The 19,638-nt window shown below is 44.6% G+C and overlaps 1 protein-coding gene and 1 non-coding gene across 2 annotated transcripts in view; both read left to right on the plus strand.

The window, feature by feature from the left end:
• The window catches only part of FAM124A (family with sequence similarity 124 member A), a 121,226-nt gene that overhangs the window by 25,084 nt on the left and 76,504 nt on the right, over nt 1-19,638 (plus strand). Inside the window, exon 3 of the mRNA XM_061434669.1 lies at nt 15,081-15,814. Within this exon, the coding sequence (XP_061290653.1) occupies nt 15,081-15,814 (734 nt within the window). The remainder of the gene's footprint in view (nt 1-15,080; nt 15,815-19,638) is intronic.
• On the plus strand, nt 3,626-3,698 carry TRNAR-UCU (transfer RNA arginine (anticodon UCU)). The gene has a single exon. It is a non-coding gene; the product is annotated as a tRNA-Arg (tRNA).

A 19,638-nucleotide genomic window follows, 5' to 3' on the forward strand; every position in this document is an offset into this window, starting at 1 on the left:
TCTGTTTGGCTTTGACGGATACACCTTACTTCTTAAAACAAGATTAACCCTCCAGTCGTGTTGTTGGCAAGCCCTGCTGCCTCACCTCCAAATCTTCAGAATTTTATTGAGGTCCTGAATTTTATTCAGGGGAACCGTGCCACTGATGGAAATGACAAGATACAACGTGTTTTAGGAAAAAATGGCAGTTACTGAGTAGAGTGATTGTGTGTAGAATACTAGAGACTCTGCAGTTGTTCTGAACAGTATAATTTTTATTCATAAATGGTCTAGCACATTTTAAAAAATTTTTTATTGATGGAGTTGCTTGAGCACGCCTTTGTTTTGTTTTGTTTTTTAATATATATCTGGCTGCACTGGGTCTTCGTTGGGTGATGTGGAATTTAGTTCCCTGACTAGGGATTGAACCCAGGCCCCCTGCATTGGGAGTGCAGAGTCTTAGTCCCTGGACCACCAGGGAAGCCCCCTGAGTACATTGCTAAGCATTGGGTGTTAGTGTGCGTCAGACCTGTCTTACCTTCTCATAAACTTACAAAATCATTAAGTCCTCAGGACTTGGATAACGATGCCAGATATGCTTAAGTGTTTTTAGCTGAATTAAAGCTTCTCAGACTAATCACATATCAACTTCCCGGCCCTCTTCCAGAATTGCTGTCAAGCAGTGTCGAAATTTAAAGTGACTTGGTCCTTCCTGGCTGGTTGGTGTCTGGCCTTTGATTCCCCCTCTTCTCCCCATCTGGTGTGTGAGACATCATGTGTGTCTCACAGCAAAGCTTAGAAATACCTTTAAAGTCAAGTGGACATCACATTTCCACATGAAAAAACATGCAGTGTGTCTAAAGCATCTGCCTTGCTTTCTCTATTATTACTTTCTTAATAGTTTTAGAATGAGCTTAAGAATATGAATCACATGTTCAGATTCCTGACATTGTTTCTGCAACAGATGATGAAAATTGAGAGAGTGGTCAAATACAGTAACAGCAAAGCCGCACCTCTTACAAAAGCCCAAGTATCAGAAAGATGCCCTAGTGTTTTCCTCTGTCAAAGGAAAACAGGTTTTTTTTTTTTTTTCTTCAGCCTATATGTGTACATGCTGAGTCATGTTTGACTCTTTGTGACCCTATGGACAGTAGTCAGGTTCCTCTGTCCATTGAATTTTCTGGGCAAGAATACTGGGGTGGGTTGCCATTTCCTTCTCCAAGGGATCTTCCCAATCCAGGGATCGAACTCAAGTCTCCTGCGTTAGTAGGTGGATTCTTTACCACTGTGCCATCCTCCTGCTTTCCGACTTCACCCGTTGGTCTATGCCCTGGGCGTGTGCACCCTACATACCTGATGCACCATTTTCCATGGGTTTTTTACCACTAGGTCATGTGTGTCTGGTCGATAGACTAGGTGTTCTAGCCTGTATTCCATTCTTCAATTATAGGAAAGTCGGTGGTGCTAGTGGTAAAGAATCTGCCTGTCAATGCGGGAGACTTAAGAGATGTAGGTTTGATCCCGGGGTCTGGGAGATCCCTTGGACGAGGACATAGCAAACCACTCCAGTATTCTTGCCTAGAGAGTATCATGGACAGAGGAGGCTGCTGGGCTATAGTCCATAGGATCTCAGAGAGTCGGACACCACTGAAACGACTTAGCGTGCATGCATGCTCTGTGAATTCAGGCTGAGGAGAAGCATTTTGGATCCCCTATGTTAAATATTCAATATGTACCTCACTGCCTCCAGATTGCCACTATTGCCAACCCTGTGTCTCGTTTTGACTGTATTTTGGAGCTGGCACTGGGACCAGTCTTGTTCCCTTCACAGCTCAAAATTTCAGGCCAACCAAAGGCCTTGTCAAAATCATAAAAGTACTAAGAATTGAGTATGTCTGGGGCTTTAAGTGTTGTCAGAGACAAAGGGGTTTGCCTCAATTTTTAATTAGTTCAGAGGTTCGAAGAACTGGCTTTAAGAAAAACTGTAAAAGAAAAAAAAAAAAGAGCTGAAGGCAGGTTATTCATTACATTTCGGATGAATAGATTCTCCCAGGAAGGAATTTGGAAGCCCCTTTCTGGCAGCTTTTATTTCTGGCATTCAGGAAAGACCAGGCAGCTTAATGGTGAGAGGTTGGCCCCCTGTGGCACTTTAATGCAGCGGGTTTTGTGTTCCTTGTCATTCTAGGGTCTCTTTCCCTCCTGCTTTCTGAGCTAATCTTACTTCACACGTCAGTCTATGTCCTGGGTGTGTGGATCCTTCATACCTGATCCACCGTTTTTCTGTGAGTTTTCTGCCACTTGGTCATGTGTGTCTGGTCAGTAGATTAGGCATCCAAGCCCCTGAACTGTTGGGTACCTCAGAATGGGGCTTTAGAAATGTAAATAAGTTTATTCAACCTCCTGCATTTGAGGTTGGAGGGACTCTAGCTAAACTCTGGAGCCAGGTTCCCTGAAGCAAGCAGCCTGCAGCAGCTGGAGGGGGCCTTGTTCAGACTCTGTTGGCCTCCTGAGCTGTTTGGGGGCCCTGTGGGTCCTATGGCCCTGGAATGGTCCAGGGCAGTTTATTTAGGTGATGGTAGTGGTTATGGCTGTTGCCTTGGAAACACCTGCGGTACCCACTTTGAACATGAGTTTGTACAGTGAAGTGTCTATTGCATTTAGGACCTGACTTCATCTTATTTATTTGTTTATTGTCTATCTCCCCCACTAACTAGATGATAAGTTCTATGAAGGCAGAGACTTTTATTCACCACTGTATCCGACACTTCTGGCAGATAGTAGGTGCTCGATAAACATTCCTTGATTAAATAAGTCAGTGCCATGCGTGCATGCTTGCTCAGTCACTTTAGTCATATCTGACTGATTGTGACACTATGAACTGTAGCCCACCAGGCTCCTCTGTCCATGGGGATGCTCCAGGCAGCAATACTGGAGAAGGTTGCCATGCCTTCCTCCAGGGGATCTTCCCAACCCAGGGATCAAACCCACGTCTCCTGTGGCTCATGCATCGCAGGCGGATTCTTTACTGCTGAGCCACCAGGGAAGCCCAAGTCATTGTCACAGAATTGCAGACTGTCAATGATAAACGGTGGATAAAGTGACAAGAGACATTAATCATTGCCCAGAAATTCTAGAAAGGGGTGTCTGACCTTGTCATGTCCTGAGACTTGGCCAGGCATTCATTCCCTTTGGAACAGATGATCTGGACCTTCAATTTGACGTACCCGCTATTAGGAAGTCAGTGTCTTGAGGAGACAGCAGTTTGTCAGTTCTGCAAGGAAGACCAGGCTGGTGGACACCAAACAGCGGGAGACAGTGCAGGCAAGGCTGGCGTGAAGCCTTGGGATGCAGAGAGTGGCAGTGAGGGGTCCTGGCACAGGCAGCATTGAGATAACCCAGTGGGAGGCCCAGCATCGGGTCATCTGTCAACCAGCAGGAGGACTCGGTCCCCTCCCTGTGCCTCCACCAGACTCAGGACACCCACACGGGTCAGAGATTGCCAGAAGCTGCCCAGACACACTGGTCAGTCCATTCACAGAAAAATTACCCAACCACGTTTCCTGATGGAGCCTAGCCAGGCAGGCTGAGGTTCAGGGCAGGATGATCATAACGTTGGTGGGCTCAAGAGGCAAGAAAAAGCAGGACTTCCCTGGCAGTCCAGTGGTTAGGACTCTGTGCTTCTACTGCAGGGGGCACAGGTTCGATCCCTGGTCAGGGAGGCAAGGTCCCACAAGCTGTGTAGTGTGGGAAAATAAGTAAATTTATTTAAAAATAAAAGCGGCAAGGTGATTTCCCTAGCAGTCCAGTTAACACTCCACTCTTCCATGGCAGGGGCTGTGGATTTGATCCCTGGATGGGGAACTAAGATCCCACAAGCCATATGGTATGCAACCCCTCAAAAAATTTTTTTTTGAAAACTAAAAGGGGCAAGAAAAAGCACATGTTGAGGAACATAGAGACCCAGTTCTTCCTCAGCCTAATGGCCTTTGGCAAGTCAGTTAACATTTCACCTGCAAGATGGAGAGAAATGATATACCTCTGATCTTGGGGCTTGGGTTCCCAGCTAGAGATTGAGGCCAGTTCGCAGTGGTGACAGCACCTCATCCTAGCCACTAGACCAGTGGTCAGTGACAAGGGCCCTGGCCCTTTGGCTTTGCAGGAAAGAACTCCCACAAAGACAGAAAGTAGTGAAGATAGTAAAGTATTAAGAGGGAAAAGAATACAGTACATGTGAATAGACACACAGGCAGACTCAGGGAGAGAGAGTCGCTGAACTCGTGGCAGTCTGAATTACTTTTATGGGGTATTTCCTCTGGGTTTCCTTTGGCTGGTCATTTTTATTTGCCTGGTTCACAGTTCATATCTGTATATCTCAGGATCCTCCCATGTGTGCACGCACATCTCTTAGCCAAGATGGATTTTACTGAAGAGGCGTATGGGTGGAGAACATCCCTTGGCATCACTTCCCTTTGGCTTCCAGGGAGCCTTTTCTGCTCATGTGTGGTCAGGAAGGTCTCCTGACTTCGAGAAAAGAAACATGTGGTCTGGGCAGGGCCCAGCCTCCTCCCTTAAAGATCCTGCCCCTGTCTTTGAGTTTTGATCCACAGGGAATGAATCTCCAATTGCTTTACCCCATGGCTGGGAGGTGGGTGTTGGGGAGCCTCTACCTCCTGCCTCACCTTTATCATGGTGGTGCTTTAAAAATTGGTTGGTTGGTTTAGTTGCTAAGTTGTGTCCCACTCTTGCAACCCCATGGACTGTAGCCCGCCAGGCTCCTCTGTCCGTGGGATTTCCCAGGCAAGAAAACTGGAGCAGGTTCCTTCTCCAAGGAATCTTTCTGACCCAGGGATCAAACCCAAGTAAAGCTTAAATGAGAGATTTGAGGCTTTTAAGATAGTGTCTGACAAACAATAAGAACACAATACATGATTGTTATCGTGTAAGTTATTTTCTGTTACACTTAACAAGACAAAAACAGGGGAGTATACAAGAGAGTGAAATACTGGGGTAAAGGGAACAAATCCTCAAGTTCATAATACTCTTTCTGCCTCATAAAAGGCCTGACCTGGTGCAGTGCTTTACTTACAGTTGCTTACAGTGTTACACATTCTCCAAGGAAAATCTAATGGTATATAATCACACGGGAAGGAATCTTCCTCATCCTCTTGGGAAGCACAAGTCAGTTGGAAAGCTTGGTGAACAGCTCCGATCTCTCTCCAGCCCTGGCGGGGGGATTGGCCTCTTGGGTCTGTGTCCTTCCCTCTCTGAACAGGTGCTCTCTGAGGGCCTTTGAGAGGCCGTGTAATAGATATGATAAAGGCATATCCCACAGTGATGTCGTCCCTGCTCCTCCAGGGAGGCGGAGAGGCCTTTCATGGCAATTAATTATTCACATTTTCTCTCCTGCCCCTCCAATACTTGGTTTTCTATCTAGCTCCATGGAGGCAGGTTCTCTCTGGGGCGTGTGTAACCCCAGTGCCCGATGGTGGTTTGGAGCTGTGTTCTGTCCCCCTTGGAGCCTGTTTATTTAAGGGTCACATGCAGTGGGCACAGGCTGGCAACAGCCAGAGTGTCCTAAAATCAGCACTCATTCCCCTGACTCTTCTTGGGGACAGGATACTGGCTGCTGATGTCTCTATGTTTCACGGTCTCCATCCTCGTTGCTTGGTCGATTGGGGTTACATCCTGCACCGCCCGGGCGAGCCGGGCTTGGTGGAATGCCTTTCAGCCCCGTTCCCTGCTCTGAGGCTGGGCATCTTGCCCTTTTTGCAGAGCTGTAAACAGTCACTCAGGCATGCAGGCTTCAGCCTGGCCTTTGTTACTGCTCCCCAGGAAACCTTTGTGCTGCTGGTAGAGGTGGCCCAACGCTGGGCACCCTGACAACTCTGTCTTGGAGACTCAGAAGTTACCTTCCCCCTCTCATACCGGCTGCTTTCCCAGTGTTGCTCTTCTGCTTTTCTGTGCCTGTCACGCCCACCTGCAGTGCTGGCTTGATCCAGTTCCCCTTGAAGACAGTACTCAGATGTAGAGACTGGGGGATATGCCCTCAGGGAGGTGGTTTCTGGGGCATTCTCCCTCAGAGACCCAGGGCCAGAAGGAAGAGATGTAAATGTGTGGCCACAAAATAAAGCTAGGACTGGGGCCGAGGAGCAGGCAGGAGAGCAGGAGAGGGAAGTGGCGGCAGCGCGGCCAGAAAGGGCTGGAGAGTGACAGCTGCCCCTTCAGCTGGGAAGCGAGTCCTTTTGCAAAACCTCGGAGGGGACAGCACCCACAGACCTCAGATGCCACAGCCAAGTGCCTGCCCGCTCACTCCCTGCCTCTGTGCCCTTGGCAGGTTCCTCCACCTCTTTGTGCCTCAGCTTCCTGCTCTAGGACTGTTGGTGGGAATTCAAATTGATAATAACCACTATGGAAAACAGTATGGAGATTCCGTAAAAAAAAAAAAAAAAAAAAATTGGAATAAAACTACCATATGACCCAGCAGTCCCACTACTGAGCATATACCCTGAGGAAATCATAATTGAAAAAGACACACCTACCCCAGTGTTCATTGCAGCACTATTTATAATAGCTAGGTTATGGAAGGACTTCCCAGGTGGCACAGTGGTAAAGAATCCACCTGCCAATACAGGAGATGCAGGAGACACAGTCAATCCTGGGTTGGGAAGATCCCCCTGGAGAAGGGAACAGCAACCCACTCCAGTATTCTTGCCTGCAAAATTCCATGGACAGAGGAGCCTGGTGGGCTATAGTCCATGGGGTTGCAAAGAGTCAGACACAACTGAGTGCACATGTGTACACACACACACAGGACATGGAAAGCACCTAGATGCCCATCAACAGATGACTGGATAAAGAAGTTGTGGTTACATATACACAATGGAATATTACTCAGCTATAAAAAGGAATGCATTTGAGTTGGTTCTAATGAGGTAGATGGACCTAGAGCCCATATACAGAGTGAAGTAGATCAGAAGGAAAAAAGGCAAATATATATTAACACATATAAGTAAAATCTAGAAAGATGTTACTTACGAACCTATTTGCAGGGCAGCAATGGAGATGCAGACATACAGAACAGACTTGTGGACCCAGTGAGGAAAGGGGTGGGTGGGATGAATTGAGAGAGTAGCATGGGAACATATACACTGGCGTATGTAAAATAGATTGCCAGTGGGAATTTGCCACTTGACTCAGCTCAAACCAGTGCTCTGTGACAACCTAGAGGGGTGGAATGGATTGGGAGATGGGAATGGAGGCTTAAGAGAGAGGGGACATATGTATACCTATGGCTGATTCATGTTGATATATGGCAGAAACAACAGAATATAGTTAAGCAATTATCCTTCAATTAAAAATAAATTAAAATAATATTAAATTTAAAAATGCCCACTCTCACCACTACTATTTGACATAGTTTTGGAAGTCCTAGCCACAGCAATCGGAGGAAAAAAAAGAAATAAAAGAAATCCAGATGGGAAAAGAAGTAAAACTCTCACTGTTTGCAGATGACATGATCCTCTACATAGAAAACCCTAAAGACACCACCAGAAAATTACTAGAGCTAATCAATGAATATAGTAAAGTTGCAGGATATAAAATTAAAACACAGAAATCCTTTGCATTCCTATACACTAACAATGAGAAAACAGAAAGAGAAATTAAGGAAACAATCTCATTCACCATTGCAACAAAAAGAATAAGATACTTAGGAATAAATTTACCTAAAGAAACAAAAGACCTATATATAGAAAACTATAAAACACTGATGTAAGAAACCAAAGATGACACAAATAGATGCAGAAATATACCGTGTTTGTGGGTTGCAAGAATCAATATAGTGAAAATGAGTATACTACCCAAAGCAATCTGTAGATCCAACACAATCCCTATCAAGCTACCTACTAATGGTACTTTTAACCCAACTAGAACAAATAATTTCACAATATGTGTAGAAACACACAAAACCTTAAATAGCCAAAGCAATCTTGAGAAAGAACAATGGAACTGGAGGAATCAACCTGCCTGACTTAAGGCTATACTACAAAGCTACAGTCATCAAGACAGTATGATACCAGTACAAAGACAGAAATATAGATCAGTGGAACAAAATAGAAAGCCCAGAGATAAATCCATGCACGTATGGACACCTTATCTTTGACAAAGGAGGCAAGAATATACAATGGAGAAAAGACAATCTCTTTAACAAGTGGTGCTGGGAAAACTGGTCAACCACCTGTAAAAGAATGAAACTAGATCTAATTTTCTAACACCGTACACAAAAGTAATCTCAAAATGGATTAAAGATCTAAATGTAAGACCAGAAACTATAAAACTCTTAGAGGAAAACATAGGTAGAACACTCTGACATAAATCACAGCAAGATCCTCTATGACCCACCTCCCAGAGTAATGGAAATAAAAACAAACAAACGGGACCTAATTAAACTTAAAAGCTGTTGCACAACAAAGGAAACTACAAGCAACGTGAGAAGGCAGCCTTCAGAATGGGAGAAAATAATAGCAAAACAACTGACAAGGAATTAATCTCCAAAATACACAAGCAGCTCATGCAGCTCAATACCAGAAAAATAAATGACCCAATCAGAAAATGGGCCAAAGAACTAAACAGACATTTCTCCAAAGAAGACATATAGATGACTAACAAACACATGAAAAGGTGTCAGCATCACTCATTATCAGAGAAATGCAAATCAAAACCACAATGAGGTACCATCTCACGCCAGTCACAATGGCTGCTATCAAAAAGTCTACAAACAATAAATGCTGGAGAGGGTGTGGAGAAAAGGGAACCTTCTTACCCTGTTGGTGGGAATGCACACTAGCACAGCCACTGTGAAGAACAGTGTGGAGATTCCTTAAAAAACTGGAAATAGAATTGCCATATGACCCAGCAATCCCACTGCTGGGCATACATACCAAGGAAACCAGAATTGAAAGACACACATATACCCCAATGTTCATTGCAGCACTGTTTACAATAGCTAGGACATGGAAGCAACCTAGATGCCCATCAGCAGATGAACAGATAAGAAGGTTGTGGTACATATCAGTTCAGTTGCTCAGTTGTGTCCGACTCTTTGCAACCCCATGGACTGCAGCACACCAGGCTTTCCTGTCCATCACCAACTCTCAGAGCTTGCTCAAACTCATGTCTATAGTAATGCCATCGTGTCAGTGATGTCATCCAACCATCTCATCCTCTGTTGTCCCCTTCTCCTCCTGCCTTCAATCTTTTCCAGCATCAGGGTCTTTTCAAATGAGTCAGTTCTTCACATCAGGTGGCCAAAGTATTGGAGTTTCAGCTTCAACATTAGTCCTTCCAGTGAACACTCAGGACTGATCTCCTTTAGAATGGACTGGTTGGATCTCCTTCAAGAGTCTTCTCCAACACCACGGTTCAAAAGTATCAATTCTTCAGCACTCATCTTTCTTTATAGTCCAACCCTCACATCCATACATGACCACTGGAAAAACCATAGTCTTGACTAGATGGACCTTTGTTGGCAAAGTGATGTCTCTGCTTTTTAATACGCTGTCTATGTTGGTCATAACTTTTCTTCCAAGGAGCAAGTGTCTTTAAATTTCATGGCTGCAGTCACCATCTGCAGTGATTTTGGAGCCCAAAAATATAAAATCTGTCACTGTTTTCACTGTTTCCCCATCTATTTGCCATGAAGTGATGGGACCAGATGCCATGATCTTCATTTTCTGAATGTTGAGCTTTAAGCCAACTTTTTCACTCTCCTCTTTCACTTTCATCAAGAGGCTTTTTAGTTCTTCATAAGGGTGATGTCATCTGCATTTCTGAGGTTATTGATATTTCTCCAGGCAATCTTGATTCCAGCTTGTGCTTCTTCCAGCCCAGCATTTCACATGATGTACTCTGCATATAAGTTAAATAAGCAGGGTGACAGTATACAGCCTTGACATACTGCTTTCCCTATTAGGAACCAATTTGTTGTTCCATGTCCAGCTCTAACTGTTGCTTCCTGACCTGCATACAGATATCTCAAGAGGCAGGTCAGGTGGTCTGGTATTCCCATCTCTTTAAGAATTTTCCACAGTTTGTTGTGATCCACACAGTCTAGGTACATATACACAATGGAATATTTCTCAGCTAAAAAAAAGGATGCATTTGAGTCAGTTCTAATGAGGTGGATGAAACTGGAACCTATTATACAGAGTGAAGTAAGTCAGAAAGAGAAACACCAATACAGTATACTAACACATATATATAGAATTTAGAAAGACAGTAACAATGACCCTATATGCAAGATAGCAAAAAAGACACAGATGTAAAGAACAGACTTTTGGACTATGTGGGAGAAGGTGAGGGTGGGATGATATGAGAGAATAGCATTGAAACATGTATATTTCCATATGTAAAACAGATGACCAGTGCAAGTTCAATGCATGAAGCAGGGCACTCAAAGCTGGTGCTCTGGGACAACCCAGAGGGATGGGATGGAGAGGGAGGTGGGAGGGGGATTCAGGATGGGGACACATGTACCCATGGCTGATTCATGTCAATGTATGGCAAAACCATCACAATATTGTAAAGTAATTAGCCTCCCATTAAAATAAATAAATTTTTAAAACAATAATAAAATGAGGATGAGAGTCGCACCTCCTCCTTTTGGGGTTGTTTATGGGGATTCTGTGAGTTCATACATATAGAATGTTGAGAAGATGCCAGCCCACGCCGGATGTCATTTGTGTGTTAGCCAACAACTTCACCCCACACCCGTGGCCGCCTGCACACCCTGAGTGTGATGGGGTCAGGATCTTATTGGGACTGTCTGATGCTCTGATGACTTCTTTTCCAAACACTCTTCCTACCCCATGTGTCTTTCTTTCCCTCATAGAAACCATTACTAATCTTCTCAAGTGAGTGTCTTCATTCCCAAATTATTCAAAGCCCTTCTTTTCCATTTATAGTGAGCATCCATTACTGTTTAGTGAATCATGTATCCCCAGTGGTGGGTGATGAGGACACCATGGAAAAGTGAAATGGGCATTGCTGTGACTGTGGTGTCTCCTCCTGCCACCGGTGAAGCTCCTGACTGGTGGGAAATGTCATTGGTCTGTGTTTTCACTACTTTTGCGTCAGCTGCACTTCTCTTGATAGTGGTGCTCATGTTCAGTGAAACAGAAAGTAGCCAGGTGAGCAGAAAGAGCATGCAAAGGAAAGGACCAGAATCACCCATGAATTCTGCTTGTTTTTAAAGCCATCCAGGTGAATTTTCACCGGTTCAAATCAATATCTTGGTGTTTGGTCACTAAGTCGCATCCGACTCTTTCAATATGGTCACACACTTAAGAAGTAACTGCATGAAAGCGAATGCGGCCTAACGGTAACTGGTCCATCCTTGAGTTCAGCCCATCACCTCAGCAACGCGCAGGTCCACTGCCAACAACACATCCCTCCTGGAAGTCACTGGGGCATCTCAAGCCAGCCTGGCCAAAGGAGAGCTCATCTTTCCCCACAAACCTGCCATTCTTCCTCTGTTTTCTATCTCAGTTAAATATCAATATCAGACAAGTTGCTTATGCCAGAAACATCAAGGTCAACTCCTCTCCTGCTTTTCCTGCCCCCGTCCCCAGGCCCTGGACTCCCTGTGCTTCCTGAATAGCCTAAGACTATGTCTCCTCTGTATACCCACTGACTCTGCCTGCAGCTGTAAGTATCGCTGTGTAACAGCAATCCCCAAACAGTGGCTTGAGTCAGCTGATCCAGACCAAGCTTAGTTGGGTGGCTCTTACCACATGTCTTTGGGTGTCTGGTCCTGGCTGATGGAGACTAGGCTCAGCTAGGCTGGGTCTGCTCTACATGGCTCTCATCCTTCCTTCTGGCTCCAGTGGGCTGGCCCAAGCGTGTTCTTCTTGTGGAAATGTCAGAGGCACAGGAAGGCAAGCCAAAACACACGCTACTGTTGTGTGTTTCCATTGGCCAAAGCTAGCCATGTGGTCTCATTCAAAGTCAAAGGGTGGGGGAATGCACTTTAACCATTTAGTGGAAGGAAGTGTAAAGCCACATGGCAGAGAGAAAGGTGGCAAGAGAGAAGAAAGAACCAGGGCCAATAATGTAATTTCCCACATCCTTGTTATCTCTTACTAGACTCATCACTCATTTTCTAACTTCTTACTTTGCCTGCAGCCAACCTCCGCTGACTTGATTCCAACATCCCTTTATTAAAACTTTCCACTGCCCCCTTATCCCAAATTGAGCTGAGCCCTGTACAACTTGGCTCCAGTCCATTTTTCCTTCTGCATCTGTTGCCGTGTTTCAGAGTTACTCACCACCCACTTCCAAATGTGCTTGTTTTTCATACTGATCTGTGCCTTCGTAAACAGTCTTCCCTCTTCCTGCAGTGATCTCCCCCGCATTTGGGGTTATTGTGAGATGTCGTTGACCCATCAAAACCCAATTCACCTGGAGCCTCTTCCAGAAAGCCTTCTCAGAGGCCCTGTGGAGAAAAAATTGCTCCTTCCTTTGTGGTATGATAGTAAATTGAAATTGCATCATGCTCATACTTAACTCGTATCAGTTTGGGAATACATGTTCAACCAGAGAGAGAGAGAGAGCTTAAATAATTCCACCCACCATTCAACTCCATGATCGTGGGAGTACGGAGACTTCACTTTGTTGTTACATTAGTCATCCTTCGGTTCCAGAAGCCTCTTGTAGATGAAAGACACAGCCTACTGAGCAGGGGTCTAGTGTTTAAATGATGCAAGACTCTTATAACAGCCATACTGCAAGCCTTTATTTCATTTACTAGTCAACCAAAGGAATATCTATCTGGCTGTGTGGTCTTGTTGCAAGTCAGGACCTTCCAGTTCCATCTTGGAAATTCAAGGGACCTTCAGTGGTAGATCGTCTATAATAAATGTTTATGTCATTGTGACTTTAGAATCCTCCCGCATCGAAGATGCTCCTGTACCATATCTCCTATAGATTTATGTCAGATTGAATTTTAATCTTTTATGTTGGTGTTGCCCAGCTAAGTTATGAGGGTCTCATTTGTGGCTCATGGTTCTTTACGGCTGCTGCCTGTGGCTGTGCAGGTCATACACTCTAAGGGGGCACTAGTCATGCCAGAGTCTATAGTAATGGACTGTGTAGTAATCATGGTGCCAGCTTCCTTGTCTCCCAGTGCCTGGTACATAGCGATAGCTCAAGAAACACGTGGATGAATGAGTGAAGGAGAAAGAGGCAACAACAGACTGAGCTAAATGTTCCTGAAATGGGTTTCCCAAGTGGTGCAGTGGTAAAGAATCCACCTGCCAATGCAGGAGAAGCAGGTTCAATCCCTGGGCTGGGAACATCCCCTGAAGAAGGAAATGACAACCCATTCCAGTATTGTTGCCTGGGAAATCTCATGGACAGAAGAGCCTGGTTGGCTACAGTCCATGGGGTCACAAAGAGTTGGACATGACTGAGCTCTCACACACAAATGTTCCCAAGTGAGAGATTTAAGAGTCAGGGTTCCAATGAAAATTCAGACAGGTTTTGCTCCAGGAAAATTAAGACCATGTTATCATTGGTGCCTGTGATGAAATGTACCTGTCAACCCACTTGAAATGTTTAACTACCAAAAAATCACCTTTCATCATGTGAACCGATTGAAATGATGGTTCCTACAAGGACATCATTCTTCTCAAACGTTACTGACGGCACGATGGCCCTGTGCCTAACACCCTAGTGGACACTGCGAGGCATATATGTGGAGACAGATCTAGATGCTAGATGAATCTTGCCCTCCAAGTCACAATAGACTTAAATTTTCCTTGATTTCCCTTGGATGGTCATACAACTTAAAAGAGAGCCATTGTAAATAAGAATAGGGTTTTTATCAGGTTATCTGATAAAATATGCTGAACATTCCTTAAGTAGGGTGGCCAGCAAACTTTTCACCCCATGGGAGAAGGTTGCCAAGGTAAATATCAACTTCACACTTGTTATCCGATGTTCTGCCAGAGGACATGGGGAGGGGAACTGACCCACTTGGGATGTGCGGGCTTCTGGGTGGATGTGGCCCAAGGAGGGGTCCAAAAGGCAGCATGACACGGGCAGTGATGGTCCAACTATGCCTCACCCCACCCCAAACCACAGGCCTAGGAAGCTCTGACAGAACATGGGGTTCACCCCCTCCCCCTGGATTGTTCTTCCCTGTGTCTCCAGCAGCAAGACGATCACCTCCTGGCCACCCCACCAGCATGACAGTCCAGCAGGATGCCTCACCAGCCAGGGCTTGATGTGTCCATTAGAGGAAGTACCTGGTGAAGAAAGGGTTCCATAAATGTTAAATGGATGAGCAAAGTGATGAATAAGCCAACGAAATAAGCAAACCAAAGGAGTGCTTATAGGGAACATTTGTGGGGGAAGGCACTACAGTAACCCTAGGAAATTCTAAATGGTATAAATGGATCTTCCCAACCCAAGGATCGAACCCATGTCTCTTATGTCTCCTGCATTGGCAGGCAGGTTCTGTATTTTAGCACCACCTGGGAAGGAAATGTTGTACACCTAATGCTTAATGTACAGCTCTTCCCTAAGGGCCCTGGTATCCTTTCCAAATGCATGGAGACTTAACTGTGTTGTTTAATGGAAGATACGTTCAACCTGCTGCAGTACCACACCAAGATCGTCCTAATACCATGCAGCTTGGGAACCAGGGTAATAGTTCTTGAGTTTGGGGCTGCTGTTGTGTATGCCCAGCTATGTCCCTTCAGTCGTGTGTCCAACTCTTGGCCACATGTGGACTGTAGCCCACCAGGCTCCTCTGTCCACGGCAGTCTCCAGGCAAGAATACTGGAGTGGGTTGCCATTCCCTCCTCCAGGGATCTTCCCGACCCAGGGATGAAACCCCAGTCTCCTATGTCTCCTGCATTGGCAGGCAGCTGGGTGCCCCAACACTCCTATTTGCACATGAACTTGGGTTCAGGATTTCATAAGATCAAGGAGTCAGTTCAAATGGAGCTTCTGTTTCTGCCAAGACCTTGCATGTCACCACGGGCCACCTTCATGAAGTAGTCACCATGTGTTCTCTGGGGTTTCTTTGTGTGTGTCGCTAGGTGAGTACTCCACCGAGGAGGCGCAGGACCCTTTCCTGGTCAGCATCCACATCATCGCGGACCCAGGGGAATCCCGCCCCCTGCAGGAGGCCATCGACAAGGTCTTGGCGTGGATCCACCCGGACCTCCCGCTGTTCAGGGTCTCGGAAAGGCGGGCGTGCCGCCGGCGGAGGAGGGTCCCCAAGGCGGCACAGCCGGCGCTGGCGGTGGTGCTCTTCCTGCAGGAGGAATACGGCGAGGAGCCGATCCTGCAGCTGCACCGCACGCTGCAGCGACCGCCCTGGCGCCACCACCACACGGAGCGCGTGCCTGGCAAGTTCCTGCCCTATCTGCCCTGCAGCCAGGACTTCTTCACGCTGGCCCCGGGGACGCCTCTCTGGGCCATCCGGCCGGTGCACTACGGCAAGGAGATAGTGCGCTTCACCATCTACTGTCGCCATGACAACTACGCCGACATCCTCAAGTTCTACGAGCTGATCCTCAAGCGGAGCCCCAGCCAGAAGAAAGCGGACTTCTGCATCTTCCCCATTTTCTCCAATCTGGACATGGACATCCAGTTTTCCCTCAAGAGACTGCCCTGTGACCAGACTCCGGTCCCCACCGACTCCTCCGTGCTGGAGTTCCGGGTCAGGGACATCGGCGAGCTGGTGCCGCTCTTGCCCAACCCTTGCAGCCCCATCAGTGAGGGGCGTTGGCAGACAGAGGACCATGACGGCAACAAGATCCTTCTGCAGGTACCTGGGGGAATGTCCATCTGTCTCCCTGTGTCTGTCTCCCTTTGATGATAACAGAGAAACAAGTGAAATGGCTTTTCCTGAAACCCTAGCAAGTACCTGTTAGGAAACAAGGAGTTAAGAAAAAGGAGGGATCAGTGACCCTCTTTCTGGCTTGAAGATCAAGTCAAGTTGTCCTCTAATTAAATGGTTTTCACTTTGCTGCCAAGGTCACGTGCCCCAGGCCAGCAATAGCTGATCCCTCTCATGTGATAAGCATCCATCCACTACATGCTTGTGGTTCCAGGGGATCTTGAATGAGCTGATATCCCAGGGAATTCGCTATTAAAGATTGTTTAGTCTACTCCCTCACAAGTAGGCGGTTTTTACCAATGAATTCTTCATTTCCACAAAGGAACTTCAGGAAAAGCCATCCATGACAATTGTAAAATATGTTGACATTCAGTAGAGAAGATATGTTTTCTTCTTTGCTCTGGTGCCTCGCCTACTTTCCACCCTTCACCCTCCTGCTACTGGGCATTACGTTGTTAAAATTCAGTGATTACTGGGAAGTGCCTTCTAGGCGTTTTAAGGAGTACTGTGATGTCTTTGGGGCTTCTGGTTTCATTAAGCATGGGAAGAGGGGAGTAAACACATAGAAGGAAATGGATGCAGTAGGCTCTTCTGTTGCTTCTGTGGTTAATGTCTTGGTTCAATTACTGGACCCCTTTCTTCTCCCATCCTTCCAGCAATTATCCCAACTCTTTAGAAGTCATTAAGTTACACTCTTGAATTCAAAATTGAGCATATAGATTTAAGAATGTCCTATATATGCCCTACCTGATACATGCTTTCAAGACCCAGGCTTTCTAGAATTACTAATAACAGGTAAATCAGTTCCAGGCATATACAATTTTGTCTTTCTGAAATGCCTCTGCCTTTGGCATCTCGGTTTTCACAAATGGCTACCTGAGAGGAGAAAGCTGATAGCAAATTAGGCAACGTTGTTTTGAAAGGTGTTGGCTGATTGTATTTACTTGAATCACAGGTAAAGTTTCATGGTTTCTGTTGGTTTTAGCGTTAAACATCAGAAGTATAATCCACATATTGCAAAATGAAGTGAGAATTTGGCACATGTCAGATACCTGGTTCAAACTATAGCTAGGCCACATTGCTTAAGTCAAAAAAGTCACCTTGAAATATTTACAATTTAAAGGAAATAGGTAATTTTCAGATTTCTCTTTGAATTATGCAAATACGATATAATATTGCTTTATTATTCACTGAACTAAACCCTATTTGTTTTAATTTTTATTTTATATTGGAGTATAATTGATTTACAATGTTGTGTTCATTTCAGGTATACAGCAGTGTTTCAGTTATACGTATATCTATTCTTTTTCAGATTCTTTTTTCATGAGGTTATTATGGAATATTAAGTGGAGTTCCTCGTGCTATACAACAAGTCCTTGTTGATTGTCTATTTTATATATAGTTTATATATATGTTAATCCCAACCTTCTAGTTTATCCTCTGCCCTCCACCTTTTCCCCCTTTGATAACCATGTTTGTTTTTGAAGTCTGTACATCTGCTTCTGTTTTGTAAATAAGTTTATTTCTATAATTTTTTAGATTCCACATATAAGTGATATTATATTTGTCTTTGGCTTACTTCACTTAGAATGTTAATCTCTAGGTCCATCCATATTGCTGCAAGTGGCATTATTTTAATCTTTTTTATGGCTGAGTGATATTCCATTGTATATATGTACCATATCTTCTTTATCCATTTATTTGTCAGTTGGACACTTAGGTTGCTTCCATGTCTAGGCTATTGTAAGGAGTGCTGCAGTGAACACTGGGGTATATGCATTCTTTTTGAATTATGGTTTTCTCCAGATATATGCCTAGGAATAGGATTGCTGGATCACATGGTATTTCTGTTTGTTTTTTTAAGGAACCTCAAAGCGGTTCTCCATAGTGGTTGTACCAATTTACATTCCTACCAAGAGTGTAAGAGAGTTCCTTTTTCTCCACACCCTCTCCAGCATTTATTGTTTGTAGATTTTTTCATGCTGGCCATTCTGACCAGTGTGAAGTGATACTTCATTGTAGTTTTGATTTGCATTTCTCTAATAATTAGTGAAAAGGTCTGCCTAGTCAAGGCTATTGTTTTTCCAGTAGTCATGTATGGATGTGAGAGAAAGCTGTGAAGAAAGCTGAACACTGAAGAATTGATGCTTTTGAACTGTGGTGTTGGAGAAGACTCTTGAGAGTCCCTTGGACTGCAAGGAGATCCAACCAGTCCATTCTAAAGGAGATCAGTCCTGGGTGTTCTTTGGAAGGAATGATGCTAAAGCTGAAACTCCAGTACTTTGGCCACCTCATGCGAAGAGTTGACTCATTGGAAAAGACTGATGCTGGGAGGGATTGGGGGCAGGAGGAGAAGGGGACGACAGAGGATGAGATGGCTGGATGGCATCACCGACTCCATGGACGTGAGTTTGAATGAACTCTGGGAGTTGGTGATGGACAGGGAGGCCTGGCGTGCTGTGATTCATGAGGTCGCAAAGAGTCGGACACAACTGAGCGACTGAACTGAACTGAACATCTTTTCATGGGTTTTTGTTTTGTTTTGTTTTGGCTATCTCTGTGTTGTCCTTGGAGAAACATCTGTTTAGATCTTGTGCCTATTTTTTGATTGGGTTTGTGTTTTTGATATTGAACTACATGAGCTGTTTGTATATTTTAGAGATTAATCATTTGTTGGTTGCACCATTTGCAAATAGTTTCTCCCATTCTTTGGGTTGTCTTTTTGTTTTGTTTATGGTTTCCTTTGCTGTGCAAAAGCTTTTAGGTTTAATTAGGTCCCATTTGTTTATTTTTGTTTTTATTTTCATTTCTGTAGGCTATGAATAGAAGATCTTGCTGTGATTTATGTCAAAGTGTATTCTGCCTATGTTTTTTCTAAGGGTTTTATAGAATCTGGTCTTACATTTAGGTCTTTAATCCATTTTGAGACTTTTTTTGTGTATGGTGCTAGTGTTCTAGTTTTATTCTTTTACATGTGGCTGGCTGTTCTCCCAGCACCACTTGTTGAAGATTGTCTTTTCTCCGCTGTATGTTCTTGACTTCTTTGTCACGATTAATTGACCAAAGGTGCAGGGGTTTAATTCTGGGCTTTCTGTTCTGTTCCATTGATCTATAAGTCTGTCTTTGTACTCTACCATACTGTCCGTAGCTTGGTAGTATAGGCTGAAGTCAGGGAGCCTGATTCCTCCAGCCCTGGTTTTCTTTCTTAAGATTACTTTGGCTCCTCGGGGTCTTGTGTTTCCATACAAATTTTAAGATTTTATTATTCTAGAGCTGCAAAAAACTGCCTTTGGTAATTTGATAGGCATTGAATCTGTAGACCACCTTGGGCAGTATAGTCATTTTGACAATATTTATTCTTCCAGTGTAAGAATACAGTATAGCTTTCTGTCTGTGTCATCTTCCATTTCTTTGATCAGCATCTTATAGGTTCTGGAGTACAGGTCTTTTGCCTCTGTAGGTAGGTTTATTCCTAGGTGTTTTATTCTTTTTGATGTTCAATGGTAAATCGGGATTGTTTCCTTAATTTCTCTTCCTGATCTATTGTTGTTGGTGTATAGGAATGCAAGAGATTTCTGTGTGTTAACTTTGTATCCAGCAACTCTACCAAATTCATGTATGAGCTCCAGTAGTTTTCTGGTAGCATTTTTAAGATATTCTGTGTGTAGTATCATGTCATCTGCAAACAGTGACAGTTTTACTTCTTTTTTCCAATTTGGATTCCTTTTATTTCTTTTTCTTCTCTGACTGCC

This window comes from Bos javanicus, chromosome 12, assembly GCF_032452875.1.
Source record: "Bos javanicus breed banteng chromosome 12, ARS-OSU_banteng_1.0, whole genome shotgun sequence".
Lineage (NCBI taxonomy): Eukaryota > Metazoa > Chordata > Mammalia > Artiodactyla > Bovidae > Bos > Bos javanicus.